General features: G+C 40.0%; 3 protein-coding genes across 4 annotated transcripts in view; all 3 read left to right on the plus strand.

Moving 5' to 3' along the window:
• The window catches only part of tpcn3 (two pore segment channel 3), a 28,540-nt gene extending 7,273 nt beyond the window's left edge, over window positions 1-21,267 (plus strand). The window contains exons 5-20 of one of the 2 annotated variants that reach the window (XM_073465692.1): window positions 339-455; window positions 1,382-1,500; window positions 3,205-3,306; window positions 3,687-3,813; window positions 4,765-4,972; window positions 6,119-6,263; window positions 7,268-7,453; window positions 8,548-8,577; window positions 10,259-10,323; window positions 10,535-10,622; window positions 10,811-10,880; window positions 11,606-11,825; window positions 19,629-19,719; window positions 19,799-19,912; window positions 20,079-20,191; window positions 20,946-21,267. In XM_073465692.1, coding sequence (XP_073321793.1) covers window positions 339-455; window positions 1,382-1,500; window positions 3,205-3,306; window positions 3,687-3,813; window positions 4,765-4,972; window positions 6,119-6,263; window positions 7,268-7,453; window positions 8,548-8,577; window positions 10,259-10,323; window positions 10,535-10,622; window positions 10,811-10,880; window positions 11,606-11,825; window positions 19,629-19,719; window positions 19,799-19,912; window positions 20,079-20,191; window positions 20,946-21,079 — 1,929 coding nt within the window. In that variant the 3' untranslated portion in view covers window positions 21,080-21,267. The remainder of the gene's footprint in view (window positions 1-338; window positions 456-1,381; window positions 1,501-3,204; window positions 3,307-3,686; window positions 3,814-4,764; window positions 4,973-6,118; window positions 6,264-7,267; window positions 7,454-8,547; window positions 8,578-10,258; window positions 10,324-10,534; window positions 10,623-10,810; window positions 10,881-11,605; window positions 11,826-19,628; window positions 19,720-19,798; window positions 19,913-20,078; window positions 20,192-20,945) is intronic. The other variant, XM_073465701.1, reaches the window with a different exon arrangement.
• LOC141006168 (NACHT, LRR and PYD domains-containing protein 3-like) overlaps window positions 1-26,060 on the plus strand; it is a 467,008-nt gene that overhangs the window by 37,950 nt on the left and 402,998 nt on the right. The window lies entirely within an intron of this gene.
• The window catches only part of ttbk1a (tau tubulin kinase 1a), a 46,750-nt gene continuing 42,795 nt past the window's right edge, over window positions 22,106-26,060 (plus strand). Inside the window, exon 1 of the mRNA XM_073481426.1 lies at window positions 22,106-22,152. The gene's annotated coding sequence lies outside the window, so the exon portion shown is untranslated. The remainder of the gene's footprint in view (window positions 22,153-26,060) is intronic.

Here is a 26,060-nt window from a genome sequence, read left to right on the forward strand (position 1 = left end):
CCTTAAAGGACAACACAATTTATACTGTTTTACTTTGTTTATATGTGGCGGACCCTGCCACCTTTCTAGCTTCAGACAGAGTTTCCTCTGAGAGCAGCTTGTTTATTCACTGATGGAGACAGTTTGTGTTATTACCTCATTAATATCGTAAAGATTAAATTTCTCAGTTTGAGGTTCTTCTCTAAAAGTGCAGACTGACCCTTTAATGCACAAAGTGCTGGAACACAGCAGACATGGACAGATAAGGATGTTTAAGCTGAGCAGGAGACGCAGTGTGCTGCTCCAGGATCAGCTGACGCTCACTGACAGTCTGGTGTTTGTTCTCCGTGTCTCCTCAGCTCACTCTGGTCGACATGATCATCTACGGAGCGCTGAAGGCTACGAACTGTCGCGCCGTCCGCTGGTCCAGAGTCCTGCGTCCGCTGCTACTGGTCAACATCACAGAGGGACGGCAGGTAACCACCCGCCTGTCTCACCTGTCTGAGCCCGCAGTCATGTTGTCATGGAAACTAACTACCTGCGAGGTCATTAGTTTAGCTGTTGGGTCGTTTGAGGCATCACTGAGGTCTGATCTCCTTCCTGCTCCTCAGAGAGTTTAACGACCTCTTTATCATTGTTATCATTGTTATCATTATTATTATTATCATCATTATTATTATTATTATTATTAATGTTGATTAACGACCACTTTACATTGCTAGAAAAGAGGAAGTTAAAAACATTTTTTAATAGTTCATATCCATATTTAATTTGTGATGAAGTCAGAAGGAGAAGAAGTGAAGAAGAAGGAGAAGTGAAGAAAGAGAAGAAGTGAAGAAGAAGGAGAAGTGAAAAAAGAGAAGAAGAAGAAAAAGAAGTGAAGAAGAAGAAGTGAAGAAGAAGAAGAAGAAGAGAAGAAGAAGAAGAAGAGAAGAAGAAGAGAAGAAGAAGAAGAAGAGAAGAAGAAGAAGAAGAAGAAGAGAAGGAGAGTGTTCAGGTGTCTCAGGTGAACAGCTCGTGGTGTTTCTTCACTGTCGGTCTCTAATCTTTTGATCGTGATCGTCTTCAGCTGTTTAAACTTCCTGCTGCTAAACATGGAAATGTGAGCTGACGGCGCCTGAACGCATCATTAGTCAGAGTGTGTGTGTGTGTCTGTGTGTGTGTGTGTGAGTGTGTGTGTGTGTGTGTGTGTGTGTGTGAGTGTGTGTGTGTGTGTGAGTGTGTGTGTGTGTGTGTGTGTGTGTGTGTGAGAGAGTGTGTGTGTGTGTGTGTGTGAGTGTGTGTGTGTGTGAGTGTGTGCGTGTGTGTGTGAGTGTGTGTGTGTTGGACTCCTGTGGGAGGACGAGCAGCTTCATTAACTGTGTTTGTTTGTGTGTTTGTTTGTGTGTTTGTTTGTGTCCAGCTCCGCAGAGCGTTCAGGAGCATCCGGAACGCTCTGCCTCAGATCTTCTACGTCTTCCTGCTCTTCATGTTCAGCCTCCTCATCTTCTCCCTCATGGCCCTCAAGCTGTTGGGAAAACGGTGAGACGAACACGTGACGAGTTTCTAACCCGCGGTCCGGCTGCAGGAGCCCGCCGGGTCACAGCACTGTGTTGGTTTGTGGTCCAGAGGGATCTGAAGGAGGTGCCGCTGTTTTACCAGAGGTGGTTGAGATGTTCGTGGCTTCAGGTAGAAGAAGTCACTTTCAGAAAGCCTCACGCTTTCTTCGTCAGCACAGTCTGCTCCTACATCAAGTCAGGCTTATTATTATTATATTATATTATTAACCCAAAATCACAATCACATCGCCTCAGTGGGCTTTACAGTCTCACAGTGAACACCCTCTGTCCTCAGACCCTCTGTCCTCAGACCTTCTGTCCTCAGACCTTCTGTCCTCAGACCTTCTGTCCTCAGACCTTCTGTCCTCAGACCCTTGATTCAAGAGAAGCATGTTGAGGGAAAAGACGACGTTAGAAACCTCAGAGGAGCCTCAGAGGAGGATCCTCTCCCTGCAATAGATGTCACAGAACAACAGTCACAGTTTACAAGTTGCATTGACAGAATATCTGATACAAAGTGTAAAATATATAAAGTGTTTGGATCCAGGAGACGACTGAGCAGACGAGGCATCGACCTCCTGTCCACCGTGGTGACCTGGAAGAGGACAGACAGGATCATTAGTAGCAGACAGAGATGTGAGAGTGAAGAGGCCTCAAACTTTACAGAAGTACAGATATAAGGAGAAGACAGAGGAGAGCGAGGATCCAGCGGAGCACAGGGTGTGACAGTCCAGGTCCGACAGTATGTGAGACAGCAGGAGCCACGAGAGGTAGATGGTCCCAGGGGCCCGAGGTCCTTCAGAAGGGAGCCTGAATGAAAAGAGAGGAGGAGGAGGAGGAGGAGGAGGAGGAGGAGGAGGAGAAGGAGGAGGAGGAGGAAGCTGTAGAGAGTAAGAGAGCGACACAGCCTGCAGCCTGTGGGGACAGAAAACAAAACGTTAGTTATAGAAATGTTAATCAGAATAGGCAGATTGTTGCTCATCAGCAGGACGATGTGGAGTCTCGTACTACAGGAACTCACTGAGACTGAGACCGACCCACTGAGGAAGCCGGCAGTGGAAGTCGAGGACTAATTAAAGGCTGAGTCAAAGAGCCAGCTGACCTCTGAACCCTGGGACCATCCGGAGCCCTGAAGTCTGAGAGCGTCATGCACGAGGTGGACTGTCTGGTACACTGAGATGTGACGTGTAGGACGGGGCGAGGACGTGTCCTCAGCGGTGAGGCTACTGTTGGTGTTCAGCTTCTTTGAAGAAGCAGCAGTGACGTCCTCTCTGTGGTCGTGTTCATCTGAAGTTTCTTCTCATTATAACCACATGATACTAACGACACGAGAATGTTTCAGCACTCGCTGAAGCGATAAAACAACCGTGAAGCTTATTCACAGGACAACACTGGTGACTGAAGGAACGACCGTCAGATCATCACGTCCGACTTTACATCAACTCTGATATTCAACATTTGATTATCACTTAATGTTCCTGCTGATACAATGAAGTGATTTAAAAACCAGCTGCTTCGGCTCTGATGCAGCATGTAATCTGTAAAGTAACTAGTAACTAAAGTGATCAGATAAATATAGTGGAAGTATCTCAAAATTGTGCTTAATAACAGTACTTGAGTAAATGTACTTAGTTACTTTCCTCACAGTATAATCTGGTGTGTGTTGGTGTGTGTGTTTCCTGTGCAGAGGCCTGAAGACGATCGAAGGAGCTCCGTACTTCACCAACTACCTGGACATCGTCTTCGATCTGTACGTCCTCGTCACCACGGCCAACAGCCCCGACGTCATGTAAGACTTCTTATGAACCGCCCGTCAGCTGATCGGAGGTCACGTCTGATCACGCTCGCCTCCGACCTCTGACCTCCTCGGGCGTCACCGTCAGCACATCTCATCTCATTATCATGAATTTTGATATCGTACAAAACATTTTCTGTGTTTTAAAATGTGTTTGACTTCCTGCTCATAAAGAGGAAGTTAATGACACATCAGAAAATGTGTGTTTGTTTCTGTGAGACTGAATTATAACGAGCTCTCTATCTAACAACATTCAGTCAGACGAGGAACTTCTCTCCTGTCAGACATCGAGGTCCACAGAGAAGAAGGAAGTGACTGTTCCAGAAACATTTATCTCACACCTGCACGTTTTCTGTTCTGCTTCTTGTTGGCAGGATGCCGGCGTACAACGCCAGCTACGGCTTCGCCATCTTCTTCATCTTGTACATCCTCATCAACACCTACATCTTCATGTCCGTCTTCTTGGCCGTCGTCTACAACAACTACAAAAAATACCTGAAGGTACGACGGCGTGCGCTGTCGCCCCACTGAGCCGTCAGGTTGTTTCCACCTGCAGGTCTGTAAAGACCTGAAGACGTTAGCTAACTCAGCAACAATAAGGCGACAGCTGATTGTCTCGTCCTCAATTGTAAGACGACCTCCAGTTCATTTAAAAGTAAATATATCTATCGGTGGTGATATCACCAAACAGCTGATCTGTTATCCTCCTCAAAAGTGATGAGGATTTGGAGAAAAACAAAGTTACGGTCCATCATCGTCTGCTTTATAGATAAATGAAGAAATGATGGCACAGAGAGAGAGAGACACCAGAAATCATGTCTTTACTTTAACACTTCAATAAATCATGTTAGGACTGAAACATCATCGCTTGTAGATGTCGTTCCTGATTTCACTGTGAACTGCAAACACAGACGCTCGCCAGCACAGATCAGTTATTCCCAGACGGCCGAGCAGCCCCGAGCTGCCCAGGTGATAAAAACAAACGCTCTGATTGGTCGTGGATGAATGAATGATGTGAAGAAAATATCAAACGTCACCTGCAGCGAACCTCTGCGTCTGCTGACGCTCTCGACTTCACTGATTACTTCAATCTCCCGACACACTGACAGCAGCAGCGTAGTGCTGTTGGTTGAGGTGCACACACACACACACACGCACGCACACACACGCACACACACGCGCACACACACATACGTTGTTCTTAAGAACATCGAGAACTTTTAGCTTCGTCGCTGTTTAAAAAAAAATGAATTTTCATTGTTACTAGTTAATGTTAGGGAGCTGTAAACTGGAGGAAAACAACCAATATAGAAATGTTGATGTGAAACCGGATCGTTCAGTTTGTGTTCGTGTGTCCGGGTCACATGTTTCCATCATCAGCCGATCAGCTGATCAATTCATGTCTGTGAATCACCTCTGTAGTTCTCACAGCGTCTCTCTGCGTCCCAACAGGAGGAGGTACGGCAGCTGGTGAGGGCCAAACGGCACAAGATGGTGCGAGCGTTCGCCGTGCTGCAGGAGCAGAGGGAGGAGGGCGGGGAGCCCGTGGTGAGCCAGGCTAACTGGAACCAGTTGGTCCGACTGGTGCAGCCCGACCTCAGCAACGCCCACAGAGAGCTGCTGTGGAGCGTCTCCGACGACAAGAACCAGGGCTGCATCGGTGGGTCACACACACACACACACACACACACATTTCTGGAGCTTCACAGTGAAACAGAGTTGCAGCGTTCTGCTGAACACCTGAAGCAGCTGGAGATGATTTAAACATCAGATGTCTCCACGCAGCTCGTCTGTTCGAACATGATGTTGAGCTTTGACAGAGTCGAGAGAAGACGACCTCTATAGATCAGATTCAGTGTTTCAGTTCATGTGTGAGAGCTGCAGGTTGACTCTGAGCTGAGCGGCAGTTAATGACACTTCTGTTCTGTTCTGCACCGTCACAACCACAGAACCGCAGAACATCACCTCTCAGTCCTCTGCAGCCACTATCTGCAGACTCATCCTCCACACGGAGGAAGTCACACGGTTTTCTCATCATCCACTTCCACTTCAGTCTGAGATAAACTGTGTGCAGAAGAGCTGAACTCACAGCACCATGATGAAGAACTGGGCTTCTCGTGTAAACAGCATATAAGACTGGAAGGGATCAGAACCAGGATCCAGTCTGACAGATCAACATGCTGCCCGTAGTGCACTCTGTCTTTACTGACTCATACTCACATCCAAACACTCACTGTAAAGATACAATCTGTAACATTTCTACATCAAAACGTCTGAAAACGACTCGACTTGTTCTTCATGTTGTTGACTTGTGTTCTGATATTATATATATATGTTATCAGAAGTGTTTCCTCGAGGTGACGCTGCATTTCTATAACTTCAGGACAGAGTCAGAGAGAGAGAACGAGACGAAACATAACGAGAAGAAAACTTTAAAACACCTCGTCTAAGTCAGCACTCAGCAGAGTCTCTGGTTCTGGTTCTGGTTCTGGTTCTCTGTCTCCTCTCTGTAACGTTACGTTCATGAAGTAAAGTCCATTTCCCCTCCAGCTCCAGTCAGCAGTCAACAGTACAGAACCTGGAGGTCACCTCCGGATCACTGCTGCAGTCAGGCTGATTAACAGGAGTGAAGATAAATCCACTTTTTAATCCCACAAATTACAAAGTAACTCTGAGCTCTGCTCCCGTCGGTGAACGTCTCCGGACCACCTGGTCCTCCACACACAACACTCGGCGAGAGGTTACATATTGTACCTGTAATATTTAGTATGTTTGTCATTTTATCTCTTTGTCGGCTGATTGACAGGTAAAGTGGCGTTCGTCCAGCTGGCCGACCTACTGAACATCGAGGTGATCACACTCAAGTCGAGACCACACCCCCTCCAGGGCACGTGCCCCGCCTTCTACCTGTCGGCCCCCAGCCGTCTCCTCTGCCAGCTGGTCCAACACAGGTGAGACAGACGTGGACATCTTAACGTCGTTTCCAGCCGCTCTATTTTCAACGGCTCCGCCAGATTAACGCCTCAGTTTTATAATCTGATGGATGCTGTAGGATCATGTTGTCAGAGGGATCCTGACCCACCACACATCGTAGAGAGTGACCAAGGAGTTCTGGCCGGGTCGAGGTGGTTTTCCACAAATGCATTTGGCACAAAAAGACACTGGTCACAACTGCAACTACATCACTGTAACTGTGTGGGATTTCTTATTTTACTTTCCAAGCCTTTAATGAAGGATCTGTTTTGTTGTCGGACTCAGGAAACAAGGTAGATGTTTGAGATAGGGAACAAAAATGATCTTCTAGGTGAGAATTCTCAGTGAACACGAGCGTGAGGAGCACGTAGAAATAGACATTTTTCATAAAACAGTACATCTTTGTTGTGTTTCGGCCGTCTGTTTACACGGCGTCAGTGTTTTTGAAGCCTGAAATAGAAAAATGTTTAACGATTCCAGAGCGTGATCTTCTGAAGACGCCACCGTTACCGTGAACACCATCATCCTCTTGTCGGTTTGTTCTCAGCGCTCTGTAGAAGATGATTTGCAGGAGGATCGTTTTCACAACATTGTCGCTTTGTTAAAATGAAAAATGTCTCGTTTTTATGAAACATCATGTAAACAGGGCGTTTGGTGCCGGTGAGGTTCATGTTGACTGTCAGACCATCTCAGGTCTTTATCTGTTATAGAATAATATTCAGTGTGTTCAGCGCCACGCTCTGAAATACAGCACAGAGACAGCGAGTGTGGAAGTGTTCGGTTCTCTGGTTCTTTGTTTGGACTGGTTAGTGAGCTCATTGATCCTCGTTAACTCAAAGAAAATGTTCTGTATTGTTGTATTTTGTCTGAAACACTGAGACCCGAGACCGACCGACACAAACATGATCTGTGTGTGTGTGTGTGTGTGTGTGTGTGTGTGTGTGTGTGTGTGTGTGTGTGTGTGTGTGTGTGTGTGTTTCAGGGCCTTCGTGATCGTGTATGACCTGATCATCCTGGTGAACGCCGTCTTCATCGGTCTGGACGAGGAGAATCCGCTGATCTCCAACTCCGAGTGGGTTTTTCTGGCTCTGTACCTGCTGGAGATCCTGCTGAAGCTCTACGTGTTCGAGCCCAGAGCTTTCTTCTCCAGGCACAGCTTCTGGAACTGGTGAGGACGAGGCGACGTGCACCGTCTTCACCTCGCGTCACCTTTCATACAGTGTTTGTCCCAAATAACCGAAGGATTCTGGAAGTTCAACAGTGACATGGACATCAGCCTAAAACCTCCAAACATCAAATCAGTTGTCCACCTGCTGTCAGTTTAATAACCACTGTTGTATTTTGGATCATAACAGGAAGTGTTTTTACACTTTGAAACTAATTTCATTCAATCAAGATCTTTATACACACACACACACACACACACACACACACACTGTTGAGTTTCACATAAAACATCAACAGGTTTTAAACTCGTGTGCAGTCTGCTCATCTTAAAACAAAACAGATGAAACTTGTAGATTTACTGATTTACCCAAACTCACCCAGAACTCAGAGCGATCCTCAGTCCCTCCTGGATCTTCTTGGAAACATTCATGTGAAAGCTTTTATTAAATTCAGGGGACCTTGTGAGCTCTTTGAACTGTGCTCCACATACATTGATTATGAATCTTTGAAGTGAATAATGTCGGCACTGAGCCGAAGAGCTAAGATCAGTATTTTGTGCTGACACAGAAAACAAGATGACATCAACAAACCAATCGCAAGCTGCAACTTTCAAATGTCCTGAAGCCAGTGAAAAACAGGCTCAATAGGTATCGGACGGAAAGAAAACCTCGAAGTCAACACAGAATAAATATGTGCTGATGAAATAAGAAGTGTATTCAGACGGGCCTCTCAGGTATATTAACAGACTCCTCGGTATATTTACGGGACGCTTTTAGCTTTTCTTCCATTATCCGTCCAACAGAACGACGCCATCCTCCACATTTAGTTTCACCAGCCGTCCTGAGCGATCCGAGCAAGCTCGCGTGAATTTAATAGAAGTTTGAACATGAAGCTTTCAAAGTGACTCGGGACATGCAGAGGGAGTGTGGAGGTGAATGTTGGATGTATTTATGGAGCGATCTGTGAGTGTGAAGGTAACATTAGTTTGTATTTCAATATCTGTTTGAAACAGTTTGTGTGTGAAACCTGATCAGATTGATTGAACTATGAAAACATTCACAAATCAACCCGCTGTGTCACGTCCGTTTCACACAGCTTATCTGCCTCCCAGATTATAAGTACGAGGTACGTGTTTCTCTTCCATCATGTGCTGCTTCTGCTTGACTTCATTCACTTATTGTTCTTTTTGTTTTTTAAATGTGAAAGCAGCTTCTGAACTATGGTGTTGGTTTGGGGACAAAAAGTCTGAAAGTAAAAACTAAAAAGATGTTCAGGAAAAGCCAGAAACCAAAAAGTGAAAAGAATAAAAGACAGAAAAGAGAGAAAACGACTGAAGTGTTTCCATCAGGTGTCGTTCTCTGTGCTCAGGCTGTTTGATTGGAACAAGCTTCTCACCGGCAGGACGTCAGTTTTAGTTTTTTCTCTCAGACACTCAGTGGCCGCTTTGTTTGGTACACCTGTACGATCTGATGCAGGCCAGTGAAACGGGACGATCAGGTGAAAGGTGTCGTCCTACTGGACCACAATGAACTGAGAGCTGTGTCTGTTTATCTGTCCTCTCTGTTAACATGAGGCGGTCAGAATATTAGAATCACCTCTGAATATAAGTGAGTCCAGTAACGACGACCTCGGTGCTTTAAGTTCCCATGAAGTCTTATTATTGATTGATCCTGTTTGAATTGTGTCCTGAATCACAAGTGATGTACTAATGCTTTCCGACATAAGGTCCAGTGAGGTCCACCGCAGGGGGCGGGACTTCAGCTCTCTATTGTAACTGCCAACTGCTAAATGTAGCTGCCATTAGGTAGTTAGCTCAGTTAGCCGTGCAGCTAGGTTAGCGGTCCTATTTGCTGACTCAGCCCTGGGGTGCCAGGAGCCAAACCCAGCAAGAAACCCACCTCGGTACTGTATCCTCTGTCGTCCTTTCCGAGACTCTGTCCTTGTGTTCTGGTCCAGGCAGAGCCGGGGCCCTGCCAGCGTCATGGTGGGAGACATAACACAGGTTCAACGCCTCTAATCAATACCCGAGCTGAAGCGAGTGGCGCTGCACGGCTGTTTCATGGGAACCTTAAACACAGAGCTGATTTGTCTTTGTCTCTTTGACAGTGTCAGTAAAAACACTGCAGGTTTCAGAAGGTGCGTTTTGTTAGATTACACAGGTGTACCTGATTAAGTGGAGACTGAGTGGTTCAACTCTGAGCCATCTGAAAGTCTCGCTGCAGCTGTTGACCATGTTTTCTTTGGCATTTTTTGCTTTTTTCCACAGTTGTGCGCCCCCTGCTGGCAGCAGTGCAGCTGCAGCCGCTGCAGTCAGATGTTTGGATGTTTCATGGATGTTTTTAGAAGAAGTGGTTTCTGGTTTGAAGCTGCTCGCCGGGCTCAGCTCCTGTTCTGCTTCTGCGTCGCGAGGCTCACTGCACATGCTCAGTAGTGTCTCCGCCTCGGCTGCTTGACTTTACAATGGGAGTCCTTCATGAAATCACTTCTCCAGACTCTGTTTTATAAATATAAAAGCTCATTATACAAAGAGTGATATGTGAGCCAAGGTGTCCTGTCAGCAGTTTTACAGGAGAATTATTTTGACCACTGCAGCAAACAGACAGCGAGGCTCAGAGGCGGTGCAGCATCTGGCTTCATTAATGCATCCATGATGTGTGTCTGTTGTTCCAGGTGACATCATGTGAACACAGGCTGAGAAACGCTTCATATGGAGTTAATGCTGGTTTTGCTTTCAGCGTCTGTGGGCTGTTGAAGTCTTTACTGCAGTTGAACTGTTTGTTTTCTGATGTTTGTCTTCTGTCTCCAGGTTCGACACCATCATCGTCGTCGCTGCTCTCATCGCCACAATCATCAACTCCTCCATGAAATCATGTAAGATTCCTCTCATAAGACTTTCATTTGTCATTTGTAGTGCGCTCCATTATCAACGGATATGATTTATGAGCCAGTCTCATAGAAACCTGCAGGTTTATTTTAGAGTCTGGAAGTTTTTGTGTGTTTCATAACGCAGTGTGTTCATGTGTGTGTTACCTCCTGGGTCAATAAATCTGTCCATCTAATTGGTTTTCCCGTCTGGTTGTAGCGGGGGGCTACACCAGCCGTCAGATCCTGGACATCGTCTTCATCCTGCGAGTCCTCAGACTGATCCGGGTGGTGGACAGTATCAAAAGGTTTGATTATTTATACCATTTAAAGAATGCTTGTCTCTGATTGGCTGATCACTGCTCAAGGTATGCACATTAACCTGCAGGTATCCATAGCAATGATTGGACACCTGGGATGATTGGTCTGATTGATTGGTCTATTTGTCTTCATGGTTGTGTTATGTCTTTACTAATGAGGACGACGTTCCTGTCAGGTTTCGTACAATCATCAACACCCTGATCCGGATCGGCCCGGCGATCCTCACGTTCGGACAGCTGATCATTGTAAGTTACTGATAACTGTCCCTGAAGTAGTCTTTGTTTCAGAGCGGTGGTTTAATAACCGAGCAGGTCAACATCAGATTGTTTCAGTGTTTCAACCTGCTCCATGTTCAGACAGACTAAACAACATGTCGCCCGGCTTCTATTTCTGCAATGTTTCCTCCATTTTCATCGATTAAAGATCGTCAAAATCAACGTCCTCGATGTTTTCCCCTCCAATAACTAGCATCCTGATAGGAGTCAGTACTTTCCAAGCTGTTTTAAGAAATCTGAAGTATACATTTATTTGCAGACTTAAAGTGACCTCCTCCTGCTCCTCCTCCTCCTGCTCCTCCTCCTCCTCCTCCTGCTCCTCCTCCTCCTGCTCCTCCTCCTCCTGCTGCTCCTCCTCCTCCTGCTCCTGCTCCTCCTGCTCCTCCTCCTCCTCCTGCTCCTCCTCCTCCTGCTGCTCCTCCTCCTGCTCCTGCTCCTCCTCCTCCTGCTCCTCCTCCTCCTGCTCCTCCTCCTGCTCCTCCTCCTCCTGCTCCTGCTCCTCCTCCTCCTGCTCCTCCTCCTCCTGCTGCTCCTCCTCCTGCTCCTGCTCCTCCTCCTCCTGCTCCTCCTCCTCCTCCTGCTCCTCCTCCTCCTGCTCCTCCTCCTCCTCCTGCTCCTCCTCCTGCTCTTCCTCCTGCTCCTCCTCTCTCCTCCTCCTCTCTCCTCCTGCTCCTCCTCCTCCTGCTCCTCCCCAGGTGGTGTACTACATCTTTGCCATGGTGGGGATGGAGATTTTCAAGGGGAAGGTGAAGTTTTATGAGGAGGACTCCAGCGACCCGGCGAAGGCGTACTGTGGGGACCCTAAGCTGAATGGAACGCCCTTCGCTCAACTCAACTACTGCAAGAACAACTTCAACAACGTGGTGTCCTCCTTCGTCCTGCTGGTGGAGCTCACCGTGGTCAACCAGTGGCATGATATCCTTCACCTGAACGCCTCACAGACGGGCCCTGCTGCCAGCGCCGCTGCTGGGTTTACTGGGTTTAGTCTCTGTTAGGTCCTTTACCTTCACCTAAAGATGGTTCACACAAACAACAATCGACAGATCACTATTCTGCAATCCTCAAATACTTTGAAGAGCATCCGCTTTGTTTAAAGAGCGAGTCTGTCACTGTTGTTGCACGACTTGTAGCCAGCGAGTGAAGGTAGTGCTGTCACAGCACTGAGGCTAAATATCCAGCAGATTACTAAGTAAGTATAATGTCTGATGAGGTGTCCGACTCCATTCATCCTGATAACAGACACCTCGAAGGGCATTCACACTTACACAATATATACACTATACACACTTATACAATAAATACACTATACACACTTATACAATATATACACTATACACACTTATACAATATATACACTATTCACACTTATACAATATATACACTATACACACTTATACAATATATACACTATTCACACTTATACAATATATACACTATTCACACTTATACAATATATACACTATACACACTTATACAATATATACACTATTCACACTTATACAATAAATACACTAATCACACTTACACAATAAATACACTATACACACTTATACAATAAATACACTATTCACACTGACACAATAAATACACTATACACACTCATACAATATATACAATATACACACACAATAAATACACTATACACACTTATACAATATATACACTATACACACTTATACAATATATACACTATTCACACTTATACAATAAATACACTATACACACTTACACAATGTATACACTATACACACTTATACAATAAATACACTATTCACACTGACACAATAAATACACTATACACACTTATACAATATATACACTATACACACTTACACAATAAATACACTATACACACTTATACAATATATACACTATACACACTTATACAATATATACACTATTCACACTTATACAATATATACACTATACACACTTATACAATATATACACTATTCACACTTATACAATATATACACTATACACACTTATACAATATATACACTATTCACACTTATACAATATATACACTATTCACACTTATACAATATATACACTATACACACTTATACAATATATACACTATTCACACTTATACAATAAATACACTAATCACACTTACACAATAAATACACTATACACACTTATACAATAAATACACTATTCACACTGACACAATAAATACACTATACACACTCATACAATATATACAATATACACACACAATAAATACACTATACACACTTATACAATATATACACTATACACACTTATACAATATATACACTATACACACTTACACAATGTATACACTATACACACTTATACAATATATACACTATTCACACTTATACAATAAATACACTATACACACTTACACAATGTATACACTATACACACTTATACAATAAATACACTATTCACACTGACACAATAAATACACTATACACACTTATACAATATATACACTATACACACTTACACAATAAATACACTATACACACTTATACAATATATACACTATACACACTTACACAATAAATACACTATACACACTTACACAATAAATACACTATACACACTTACACAATAAATACACTATACACACTTATACAATATATACACTATACACACTTACACAATAAATACACTATACACACTTACACAATATATACACTATACACACTTATACAATATATACACTATACACACTTACACAATATATACACTATACACACTTACACAATATATACACTATTCACACTTACACAATAAATACACTATACACACTTATACAATATATACACTATACACACTTACACAATAAATACACTATACACACTTATACAATATATACACTATTCACACTTATACAATAAATACACTATTCACACTTATACAATATATACACTATACACACTTACACAATAAATACACTATACACACTTATACAATATATACACTATACACACTTATACAATAAATACACTATACACACTTATACAATAAATACACTATTCACACTTATACAATATATACGCTATACACACTTACACAATAAATACACTGTACACACTTATACAATATACACACTTACACAATATATACACTATACACACTTACACAATATATACACTATTCACACTTACACAATAAATACACTATACACACTTACACAATAAATACACTATACACACTTATACAATATATACACTATACACACTTACACAATAAATACACTATACACACTTATACAATATATACACTATACACACTTATACAATATACACACTTACACAATATATACACTATACACACTTATACAATATATACACTATTCACACTTATACAATAAATACACTATTCACACTTACACAATAAATACACTATACACACTTATACAATAAATACACTATTCACACTTACACAATAAATACACTATACACACTTATACAATATATACACTGTACACACTTACACAATAAATACACTATACACACTTATACAATATATACACTATACACACTTACACAATAAATACACTATACACACTTACACAATAAATACACTATACACACTTATACAATAAATACACTATACACACTTATACAATAAATACACTATTCACACTTACACAATAAATACACTATACACACTTATACAATATATACACTATACACACTTACACAATAAATACACTGTACACACTTACACAATAAATACACTATTCACACTTACACAATAAATACACTATACACACTTACACAATATATACACTATACACACTTACACAATAAATACACTATACACACTTATGTAATATATACACTATAAACACTTATGTAATATATACACTATAAACACTTATACAATATACACACTTATGTAATATATACACTATAAACACTTATACAATATACACACTTACACAATATATACACTATACACACTTATACAATAAATACACTATACACACTTATACAATAAATACAATATACACACTTACACAATAAATACACTATACACACTTATACAATATATACACTATACACACTTATACAATATACACACTTACACAATATATACACTATACACACTTATACAATATATACACTATTCACACTTATACAATAAATACACTATTCACACTTACACAATAAATACACTATACACACTTATACAATAAATACACTATTCACACTTACACAATAAATACACTATACACACTTATACAATATATACACTGTACACACTTACACAATAAATACACTATACACACTTATACAATATATACACTATACACACTTACACAATAAATACACTATACACACTTACACAATAAATACACTATACACACTTATACAATAAATACACTATACACACTTATACAATAAATACACTATTCACACTTACACAATAAATACACTATACACACTTATACAATATATACACTATACACACTTACACAATAAATACACTGTACACACTTACACAATAAATACACTATTCACACTTACACAATAAATACACTATACACACTTACACAATATATACACTATACACACTTACACAATAAATACACTATACACACTTATGTAATATATACACTATAAACACTTATGTAATATATACACTATAAACACTTATACAATATACACACTTATGTAATATATACACTATAAACACTTATACAATATACACACTTACACAATATATACACTATACACACTTATACAATAAATACACTATACACACTTATACAATAAATACAATATACACACTTACACAATAAATACACTATACACACTTATACAATATATACACTATACACACTTACACAATAAATACACTATACACACTTATACAATATATACACTATACACACTTATACAATAAATACACTATACACACTTATACAATAAATACACTATTCACACTTATACAATATATACGCTATACACACTTACACAATATATACACTATACACACTTATACAATATATACACTATACACACTTACACAATAAATACACTATACACACTTATACAATATATACACTATACACACTTACACAATAAATACACTATACACACTTACACAATATATACACTATACACACTTACACAATAAATACACTATACACACTTATACAATATATACACTATACACACTTACACAATAAATACACTATACACACTTACACAATATATACACTATACACACTTATACAATATATACACTATACACACTTACACAATATATACACTATACACACTTACACAATATATACACTATTCACACTTACACAATAAATACACTATACACACTTATACAATATATACACTATACACACTTACACAATAAATACACTATACACACTTATACAATATATACACTATTCACACTTATACAATAAATACACTATTCACACTTATACAATATATACACTATACACACTTACACAATAAATACACTATACACACTTATACAATATATACACTATACACACTTATACAATAAATACACTATACACACTTATACAATAAATACACTATTCACACTTATACAATATATACGCTATACACACTTACACAATAAATACACTGTACACACTTATACAATATACACACTTACACAATATATACACTATACACACTTACACAATATATACACTATTCACACTTACACAATAAATACACTATACACACTTACACAATAAATACACTATACACACTTATACAATATATACACTATACACACTTACACAATAAATACACTATACACACTTATACAATATATACACTATACACACTTATACAATATACACACTTACACAATATATACACTATACACACTTATACAATATATACACTATTCACACTTATACAATAAATACACTATTCACACTTACACAATAAATACACTATACACACTTATACAATAAATACACTATTCACACTTACACAATAAATACACTATACACACTTATACAATATATACACTGTACACACTTACACAATAAATACACTATACACACTTATACAATATATACACTATACACACTTACACAATAAATACACTATACACACTTACACAATAAATACACTATACACACTTATACAATAAATACACTATACACACTTATACAATAAATACACTATTCACACTTACACAATAAATACACTATACACACTTATACAATATATACACTATACACACTTACACAATAAATACACTGTACACACTTACACAATAAATACACTATTCACACTTACACAATAAATACACTATACACACTTACACAATATATACACTATACACACTTACACAATAAATACACTATACACACTTATGTAATATATACACTATAAACACTTATGTAATATATACACTATAAACACTTATACAATATACACACTTATGTAATATATACACTATAAACACTTATACAATATACACACTTACACAATATATACACTATACACACTTATACAATAAATACACTATACACACTTATACAATAAATACAATATACACACTTACACAATAAATACACTATACACACTTATACAATATATACACTATACACACTTACACAATAAATACACTATACACACTTATACAATATATACACTATACACACTTATACAATAAATACACTATACACACTTATACAATAAATACACTATTCACACTTATACAATATATACGCTATACACACTTACACAATAAATACACTGTACACACTTATACAATATACACACTTACACAATATATACACTATACACACTTACACAATATATACACTGTACACACTTACACAATAAATACACTATACACACTTACACAATAAATACACTATACACACTTACACAATATATACACTATACACACTTATACAATATATACACTATACACACTTATACAATATATACACTATTCACACTTATACAATAAATACACTATTCACACTTACACAATAAATACACTATACACACTTATACAATATATACACTATACACACTTACACAATAAATACACTATACACACTTACACAATAAATACACTATACACACTTATACAATAAATACACTATACACACTTATATAATAAATACACTATTCACACTTACACAATAAATACACTATACACACTTATACAATATATACACTATACACACTTACACAATAAATACACTGTACACACTTACACAATAAATACACTATTCACACTTACACAATAAATACACTATACACACTTACACAATATATACACTATACACACTTACACAATAAATACACTATACACACTTATGTAATATATACACTATAAACACTTATGTAATATATACACTATAAACACTTATACAATATACACACTTATGTAATATATACACTATAAACACTTATACAATATACACACTTACACAATATATACACTATACACACTTATACAATAAATACACTATACACACTTATACAATAAATACAATATACACACTTACACAATAAATACACTATACACACTTATACAATATATACACTATACACACTTACACAATAAATACACTATACACACTTTTGCAATATATACACTATACACACTTATACAATATACACACTTACACAATATATACACTATACACACTTACACAATATATACACTATTCACACTTACACAATAAATACACTATACACACTTACACAATATATACACTATACACACTTACACAATAAATACACTATACACACTTATACAATATATACACTATTCACACTTATACAATGAATACACTATTCACACTTACACAATAAATACACTATACACACTTATACAATAAATACACTATTCACACTTACACAATAAATACACTATACACACTTATACAATATATACACTATACACACTTACACAATAAATACACTATACACACTTATACAATATATACACTATACACACAAACAATATATACACTATACACACTTATACAATTTATATACTATACACACTTATACAATATATATACTATACATACTTATACAATATATACAGTATACACACTTATACAATATATAAACTATACATACTTATACAATATATACAGTATACACACTTATACAATATATATACTATAATACTTATACAATATGTATACTATACACACTTATACAATATATATACTACACACACTTGTACAAGCTGTGAAAAACAACAAAGTATCAAACGTAAACGTTGTAGTAAATGTAAAACGGCTCCTTTCAGTTAAATATGTGCTTATTATTGACCTGTGATTACTGATGCAGCCGGTGAAGATGGAGCTCAGTTTAATCAATCAAACTTTATTTATACAGCAAAGTTCCTTAGAAGTGATTGAAAATAAACAACATGGGATGTTAAAAAAAACAAAACAAAGTTTAGAGACTGACGCTCAGCAATGAAGTGAATAGTTTGAATAATGAAAGATATAAAAATAATGATATAAGAATTTAAAATACTGCACGTAAACAGTTGATTTAAACCAAGAATGTTACTCAAAAAGACTAAAGTCAGAATGAATACGTAGGTTTATATTTTTGTCTTCTCTTCATGACTTTATAAACTAATTAATCTGTAACATCATTGTTTATTTGTTGATTCGTTTATTAATAATCTGAGTACAAAGTAGCGTGAGTCTGTGACGACGGTGTTTGAATGACAGCTTGTTTCTTAACGTGACTCCACTGCTCAGCAGCGGCTTCGCTCTCGTCACCCACGTGTCAGCCAGGATCTACTTCGTCCTCTTCCACATCGTGGTCGTCATCATCATCATCAAGTAAGACTCCGCCCACCTTTGTCACCATCACAGTCATCGTCATCATCAGTGGATGACATCACTTCCTGTTGTCTTTCAGCATCTTCGTGGCGTTCGTGCTCGAGGCGTTCTTCGTGGAGTACTCTGTGGAGAAGAGCGACCTGCAGACGTCTCTGGAGAAGAAGATCGAGGAACTGGAGCTGGCTGTGGCCCAGTACGTTACCGTGACGACCACGACCTGTCAATCAACCCCACACATAACACACACACACACACACACACACACACACACACACACACACACAGAGGTCTGTGGCCCTGATTTAAAGGAACATTCTGCTGCGTTGTTTTTGGACCTGAACACTTTGTTTATACTTCAGAGAGAAGCTGGAGGACAACTTGGTGAACGCCATGGAAACCATCGACAGCGACCAGGGAACCGGCCAATCAGCAAACAGCAAGCCCGGCCTGATGTTTAAAATCGCTTCAAAAAGTAAGAGCCCGGAGGCAGCCCGGAAGTAGATGCTTTTATTTTGAAGGGGCAGATTACTTAGCTTGTTTACAAAGTAAACTTCTGGAATCCTTTGACACAGATGACGATCACAGTATTGATCAGTATTGATCATCAGTATTAATCAGTGTTGATCAGTATTGATCATTAGAATTGATCATTAGTATTGATCACAGTATTAATCAGTGTTGACCACAGTATTAATCAGTGTTGATCACAGTATTAATCAGTGTTGATCACAGTATTGATCATAGTATTAATCAGTATTGATCATCAGTATTGATCACAGTATTGATCATTAGTATTGATCCTCAGTATTGATCACAGTATTAATCAGTGTTGATCACAGTATTAATCAGTATTGATCACAGTATTAATCAGTATTGATCACAGTATTGATCATCAGTATTGATCACAGTATTAATCAGTATTGATCACAGTATTGATCATCAGTATTGATCATCAGTATTGATCACAGTATTAATCATCAGTATTAATCATCAGTATTGATCATCAGTATTGATCACAGTATTGATCAGTGTTGATCCTCAGTATTGATCACAGTATTAATCAGTATTGATCACAGTATTAATCAGTATTGATCACAGTATTGATCACAGTATTAATCAGTGTTGATCCTCAGTATTGATCACAGTATTAATCAGTATTGATCACAGTATTAATCAGTATTGATCACAGTATTGATCACAGTATTGGTGACTGTGTTTCCTGTCAGGATATCGGACGGTGGACGCTCTGCTGCAGCGGATGTTCGAGGCCGATCTCGACCCTGAAGACTTCGCTGAGACCGACGACCCTGCAGCTCCAACCAGCGGCAACTTTTCCAACCCAGCGTTCAGCTCTGCGTGATCAATAATGTACAGAAATATATAAGGGAAGCAGAGTCTCTGATCTATATGCAGTTTTTATACTCCCATGATGTGTATACAGTGCAATGTGTCCAGTCATATCCTCTTTATATTTTTATATTTGTGTGCTGCAGCTCTGTAGAAACACAAAGAGAATCTGTATTTTCACATAAAGAATATTTACACTGATGTTTGATCTGTTTGTATTCATGTGAACACACAAACAAAGAACAGGAACATTTTACTTTGAAAGTTTAAATTTAGGCTGAAACTCTGTGGTCAGTGGATCTGAGGGTCTGAAGTGAACGAGTGTGTGAAGGGAAGTAAAATGAATATCTGACTGATGAAAGAAGGAAATCAGCATCAGATGATCGTTCTTAGATCAGTGATGTCACAACTCTTTAATGACCTGGGAACATTTGTCACATGTTGGGAGTCATGAGATGTTTTTATTATTATTATAATCATTGTTATTGACAGAAGCTGTGGGAGTGCTGGTGACTAGATATAAGACACTGAATGGAAACGTGCAGAGTCACAGATGATGAAAAAGATGAATCATAATAATAAAAAGTATTAATCAGCCATCAAAGTGATCAGAACAGCTGTGATGAAACAGGAAGTGAGACTGAACCAGGAGCAGTGCCTCCCCCTGCTGGAGGCCTCCTGTCCTCCTTCAGGTCCTCAGTCTGACGTCACCATTAACACCTTCAGCTCAACAATCAGCTGCAACCTGAGTCAGCTGGTGAAGACCATGTGACCTGCTCCAAGCTCCACCGCAGCTGGTCAAGGTACATTTACACAACGTACTTCAATAGTTACACTTGTTATTACATTTATTACTGCATGAAGCTGACAGTACTTGTGTACTGCACTTAAAGGACTCCGGGTCAGCAGGGGGCGCTGTGGGGCCGCGGCTGTAACATAGAGACAGCGAGGAAGTGTGTGTGTGTGTGTGTGTGCGTGTGTGTGTGTGTGTGTGTGTGTGTGTGTGTGTGTGAGTGTGAGTGATGGAGATGGAGACATGGAGCAGAGGATGCTGCTGCTCGGCTCTGGACGGACAACAACACTCAGGTAACAAACAAACAAACAAACAAACAAACAGGCCAGAGACGAAGCGAAGCAGCTGATCGAAGAGAACAAACATCGATCAGGAACCTGAAGCGACGCGATGCTGGAGAGCTGGGGCGTGTGTGTGCGTGCGTGCGCTAGTGTGTGTGTGTGTGTGTGTGCGTGCGTGCGTGCGTGTGTGTGTGTGTGTTGTGCAGCATGTCGGATCAGGAGAATCTCATCCTAATCGATTTATTGCGTTTTATTATAAATGAGTCCGGAGGATGTTCGTGACGTCACCAGAGGAACATTAGAACAGGTACGGTAATGTAGGGGATGGTGAGGCGTTCACGTGCTGGTTAGAGGGTGGGACCGAACAGTGCCGTTAAATAAATGAGATAAATAACAGAACCAACAAGCACAGCGAACACTTCCGGTCAGTACTTTCAAAATAAAACAACACATGACAACAAAATACAGAATCGGACTGTGTGTATATAATTATAAACTGAAGAAGTCAGGAGGTGAACGTCTTCACTCACCTGTTTCAGTCACGCTCACATTATAATATTAAAGACGGCGCAGATTTACTCATCACTGTCTTTATATCCAACATGTTATTGGATTATTATCGGCTGCAGACTTTTTTCTTCCGAGCAGAGTTTTAATATTAATCCAGATAAATGTGGAGCTGATTTAATATTTTACAACATGAACAAATCTCAAACACACTGAAGGACTTTGTTAGTTTTAAAGTGTTTCTAAAAGATATCAACTTGTTTCAAGAACAGAAATAATCTTAATGTACAGAATGAATAAAGGCAGTTTTTAGGTTTGACGTCAGCTGTTTTAATAAAGTCGGTCACAGACGTGATGCTCTGACCTGCTGCTGTCAGAGAGATGTCGTCAAATGGAAATACTCAAGTCAAGTACAAGTACCTCAAAACTGTTCTTGAGTCCAGAACCTGAGTAAATGTACGTAGTTTCCACTGCTGACTACTCTGAGTGCTGCACCTGTCTGATCGTGCACCAACCACCTGACGGCAGTTACACACCTGAGCCTCTGACGTCACAGCGATGCAACAAGTGTTCAGATCTTTTACTCAAGTAAAGTAACTAAATCAGTAAACAGACTGTGACGTAAATCTACAACTTGCAGACACAAAGAGAAAGACTCTCGGTGGAGGAGAAGGGTCTCTGTGGAGAGCAGCTGATGTTCAGCTACAGCACTGCAGCTGAAATGCTTTTACTTTGAAGGCTTTTCACTTCCTCTGTAAACGTATTTATAACCGCAGAACAAAGAAGATCAAACCGGGACGTCATTTTTCTCTCAGTGATAAACTTCAGATAGAGAAACAGCTGTGAGATTCAAAATGTTCAGTAAAATGATTTATTGAGCGATGAGAAGTGAAGCTGCTGCTGCTGACACCTGGTGACACCTGATGACACCTGCTGACACCTGGTGACACCTGCTGACACCTGGTGAGTCCAGATCAACACAGGAACACAAACAGATTCAGCCTGAAGTCTCCAGCAGCTCATTACAAAGTGCATTAAATCAGCTTCATACAGGTTCAAGTACATAAAGAACGATAATAAAATCAATGATGTCACTGACGACAATTTAACAACAATAACAAAAAGATAAATGAACAAACTGAGCTTTGTCTCTTTATTGAAAACTCCCAGCGTGTACAAAGACAGAACTGTAATCAGAGTAAATTAAACAGATTCAACATTTACGTAAAATAATAAAAGACATAAACCTTGAGGTGTGATATGTAAGAATTGGTAAGTTAAAAAAATTTAAACTAAAACTAAAATAATCAACAATGTGAAGAAAAAACAGTTAGCTAGCCACACAGCTAACTGAGCTAACTAGCAGCAGTTAGTGGCTATTCTGGTGATATGCTGCCTTCTGTTTGTTGTGAGCATGAAGTCCACAGGTGGCCTCATCCTACATAATGCTCCTTTAAAGCAGCTACATGTGAGAACTTTAGTTCAAAACTTAACAAAAGTGATGGATGAAGAAACGACGGTGTTGACGTTTTGACGTCTACGCAGCCTCTTGATTGACGGAGATATCCACTCGAGTTAGCGTGCTAACGAGCTAGCCCCGGCCCGTCCCAGTCCTTAGCTCCAGTGCTAGCAGTGTAAACACCAACAGTCCACTGGTCCCACAAGCTCCCAGTCTGGCCCGCTAGTTGCACAGCTAATTGAGCTAACTAGCTAAGGGCAGCTACAGTTAGCAGCAGTTAGTGGCTGCTAACTGTTTGTTTTGAGTGTGTGTTTATCAGACAGAAAATTATTCTTTGGGTCATGTTCTTCTTAGTACTTGTTGGACTGAGGAGGTTCTGGTTCTGGTTCTGGTTCTGTCTCTTTATATCTTGGTTCAAACACTGTTGTTGATTTTGGGCTTGATGGTTATAAGAAGAACTAAACTTCCGCTCTGTTCGTGGATTCGATCATCAGAGGCAGTTTTATTGTGAAAGCCTGACCGGATGTTGTGGTAGTGTCCGGTGACGCGCGCTTGACGCGGGTGGATGCGGCGCTGCAGTGCGGACAAACAGGCTGCAGCCGGAGAGCCCGACACCCACAGCCCGCCTCCCACAGCCCGCCCGGACCGCCTCAGCCGGGCTCCTGGATCTAGTTCTGCCCCGGGATCGACTGCCGCATCCGGTCCAGCAGGAGGAGGATCAGTCCGCATCCTCCCATCCTCCTCCTCCTCCTCCTCCTCCTCCTCAGCTGCAGCAGCGGAGAACCGGAGGAGGACCCGGACCCGGACAGCAGCGGGGTTTTAATGAGCGCTCCTGGACTCTGCGGGGACAGAACCGCAGTTTTTGTCTCTCTCTGGACTCGGTGCGTCCTGGTCCCGCACCGGACGGCCGGCCTGAGGACGGAGCCGGTCCGGTCCGATCAGGGACTGTTAGAGGAGAAATACATGGTGGTTTAGTCCTGCGGGAGCGCGCGGCCCTGACCCCGGCCCCCCCGCGCAGGAACGGTGGGTTTTCTGGACCAGGACGTTTTGTGCCGAAATAAAATCCCAGATGAAGATTCCCAAAAGGCGGAAAAGGAGCGGACGGTGCGCCAGGTAGGCCTGTTCGGGCCAGATCCGGCCCGGATTACAGACATCAGTGGGTGTGTGTGTGTGTGTGTGTGTGTGTGTGTGTCCCGCAGTGATGCGTGAGCGGAAGTGGATGTTTTGATCCTGTCCGAGGTGTTTGATGCGCACGAGGCCTGGTGATCAGTTGGATCAGCACCAGAGTGTCCGTGAGATCCTACATTCATAACCCGGGTCAGTCCGGGCCAGATTTATTGATCAGCAGGATGTGATGGTGCGCATGCGCACTGAGGACCCATGACTGTGCACTGCAGAGAGAAAAGATTCAATATGGGTGATGCGGGGGGGAGGGGGGGGGGGGGGACCTGGACCAGACCGGAAGTGTGTCGGTGAAACATTAATTTGATACATTCAGTTATTATTTAACATAATAATAATAATAATGTGATGTAACGGAGGTCGCCATGGAGACGTACAGTCTGATGTACGGAACCCCTGAAGGGCCAAAATCCACTGATGGCAAAAACCTGCACAACAGATGATGACAGCAAATAATGAACGAGCACGATAAATGTTATTATTATTATTATTATTATTATTATTATTATTATTATTATTATTATCATTATTGTTATTATTAGTCAGAAATGAAAAGATTTAACAAAATAAAATAAAATGTGATCTGAAGTTTCAGGGTTTGTTTTCACCTTTTCAAGTTTTAATCTTTAATTAAAACCATTAACTTTTAAGAAATCAACAGTTATTCAACAAAGGTGCAGGTTGACGTATGGAAGCAGTGAAGGGCCAAACAACATCGGACAGTAAAAGAACGAGTCAGAACTTCACTTAATGGGATCCGATATAGTTCTGT

This window comes from Pagrus major, chromosome 1 (assembly GCF_040436345.1).
Source record: "Pagrus major chromosome 1, Pma_NU_1.0".
NCBI classification, from domain to species: Eukaryota; Metazoa; Chordata; class Actinopteri; order Spariformes; family Sparidae; genus Pagrus; species Pagrus major.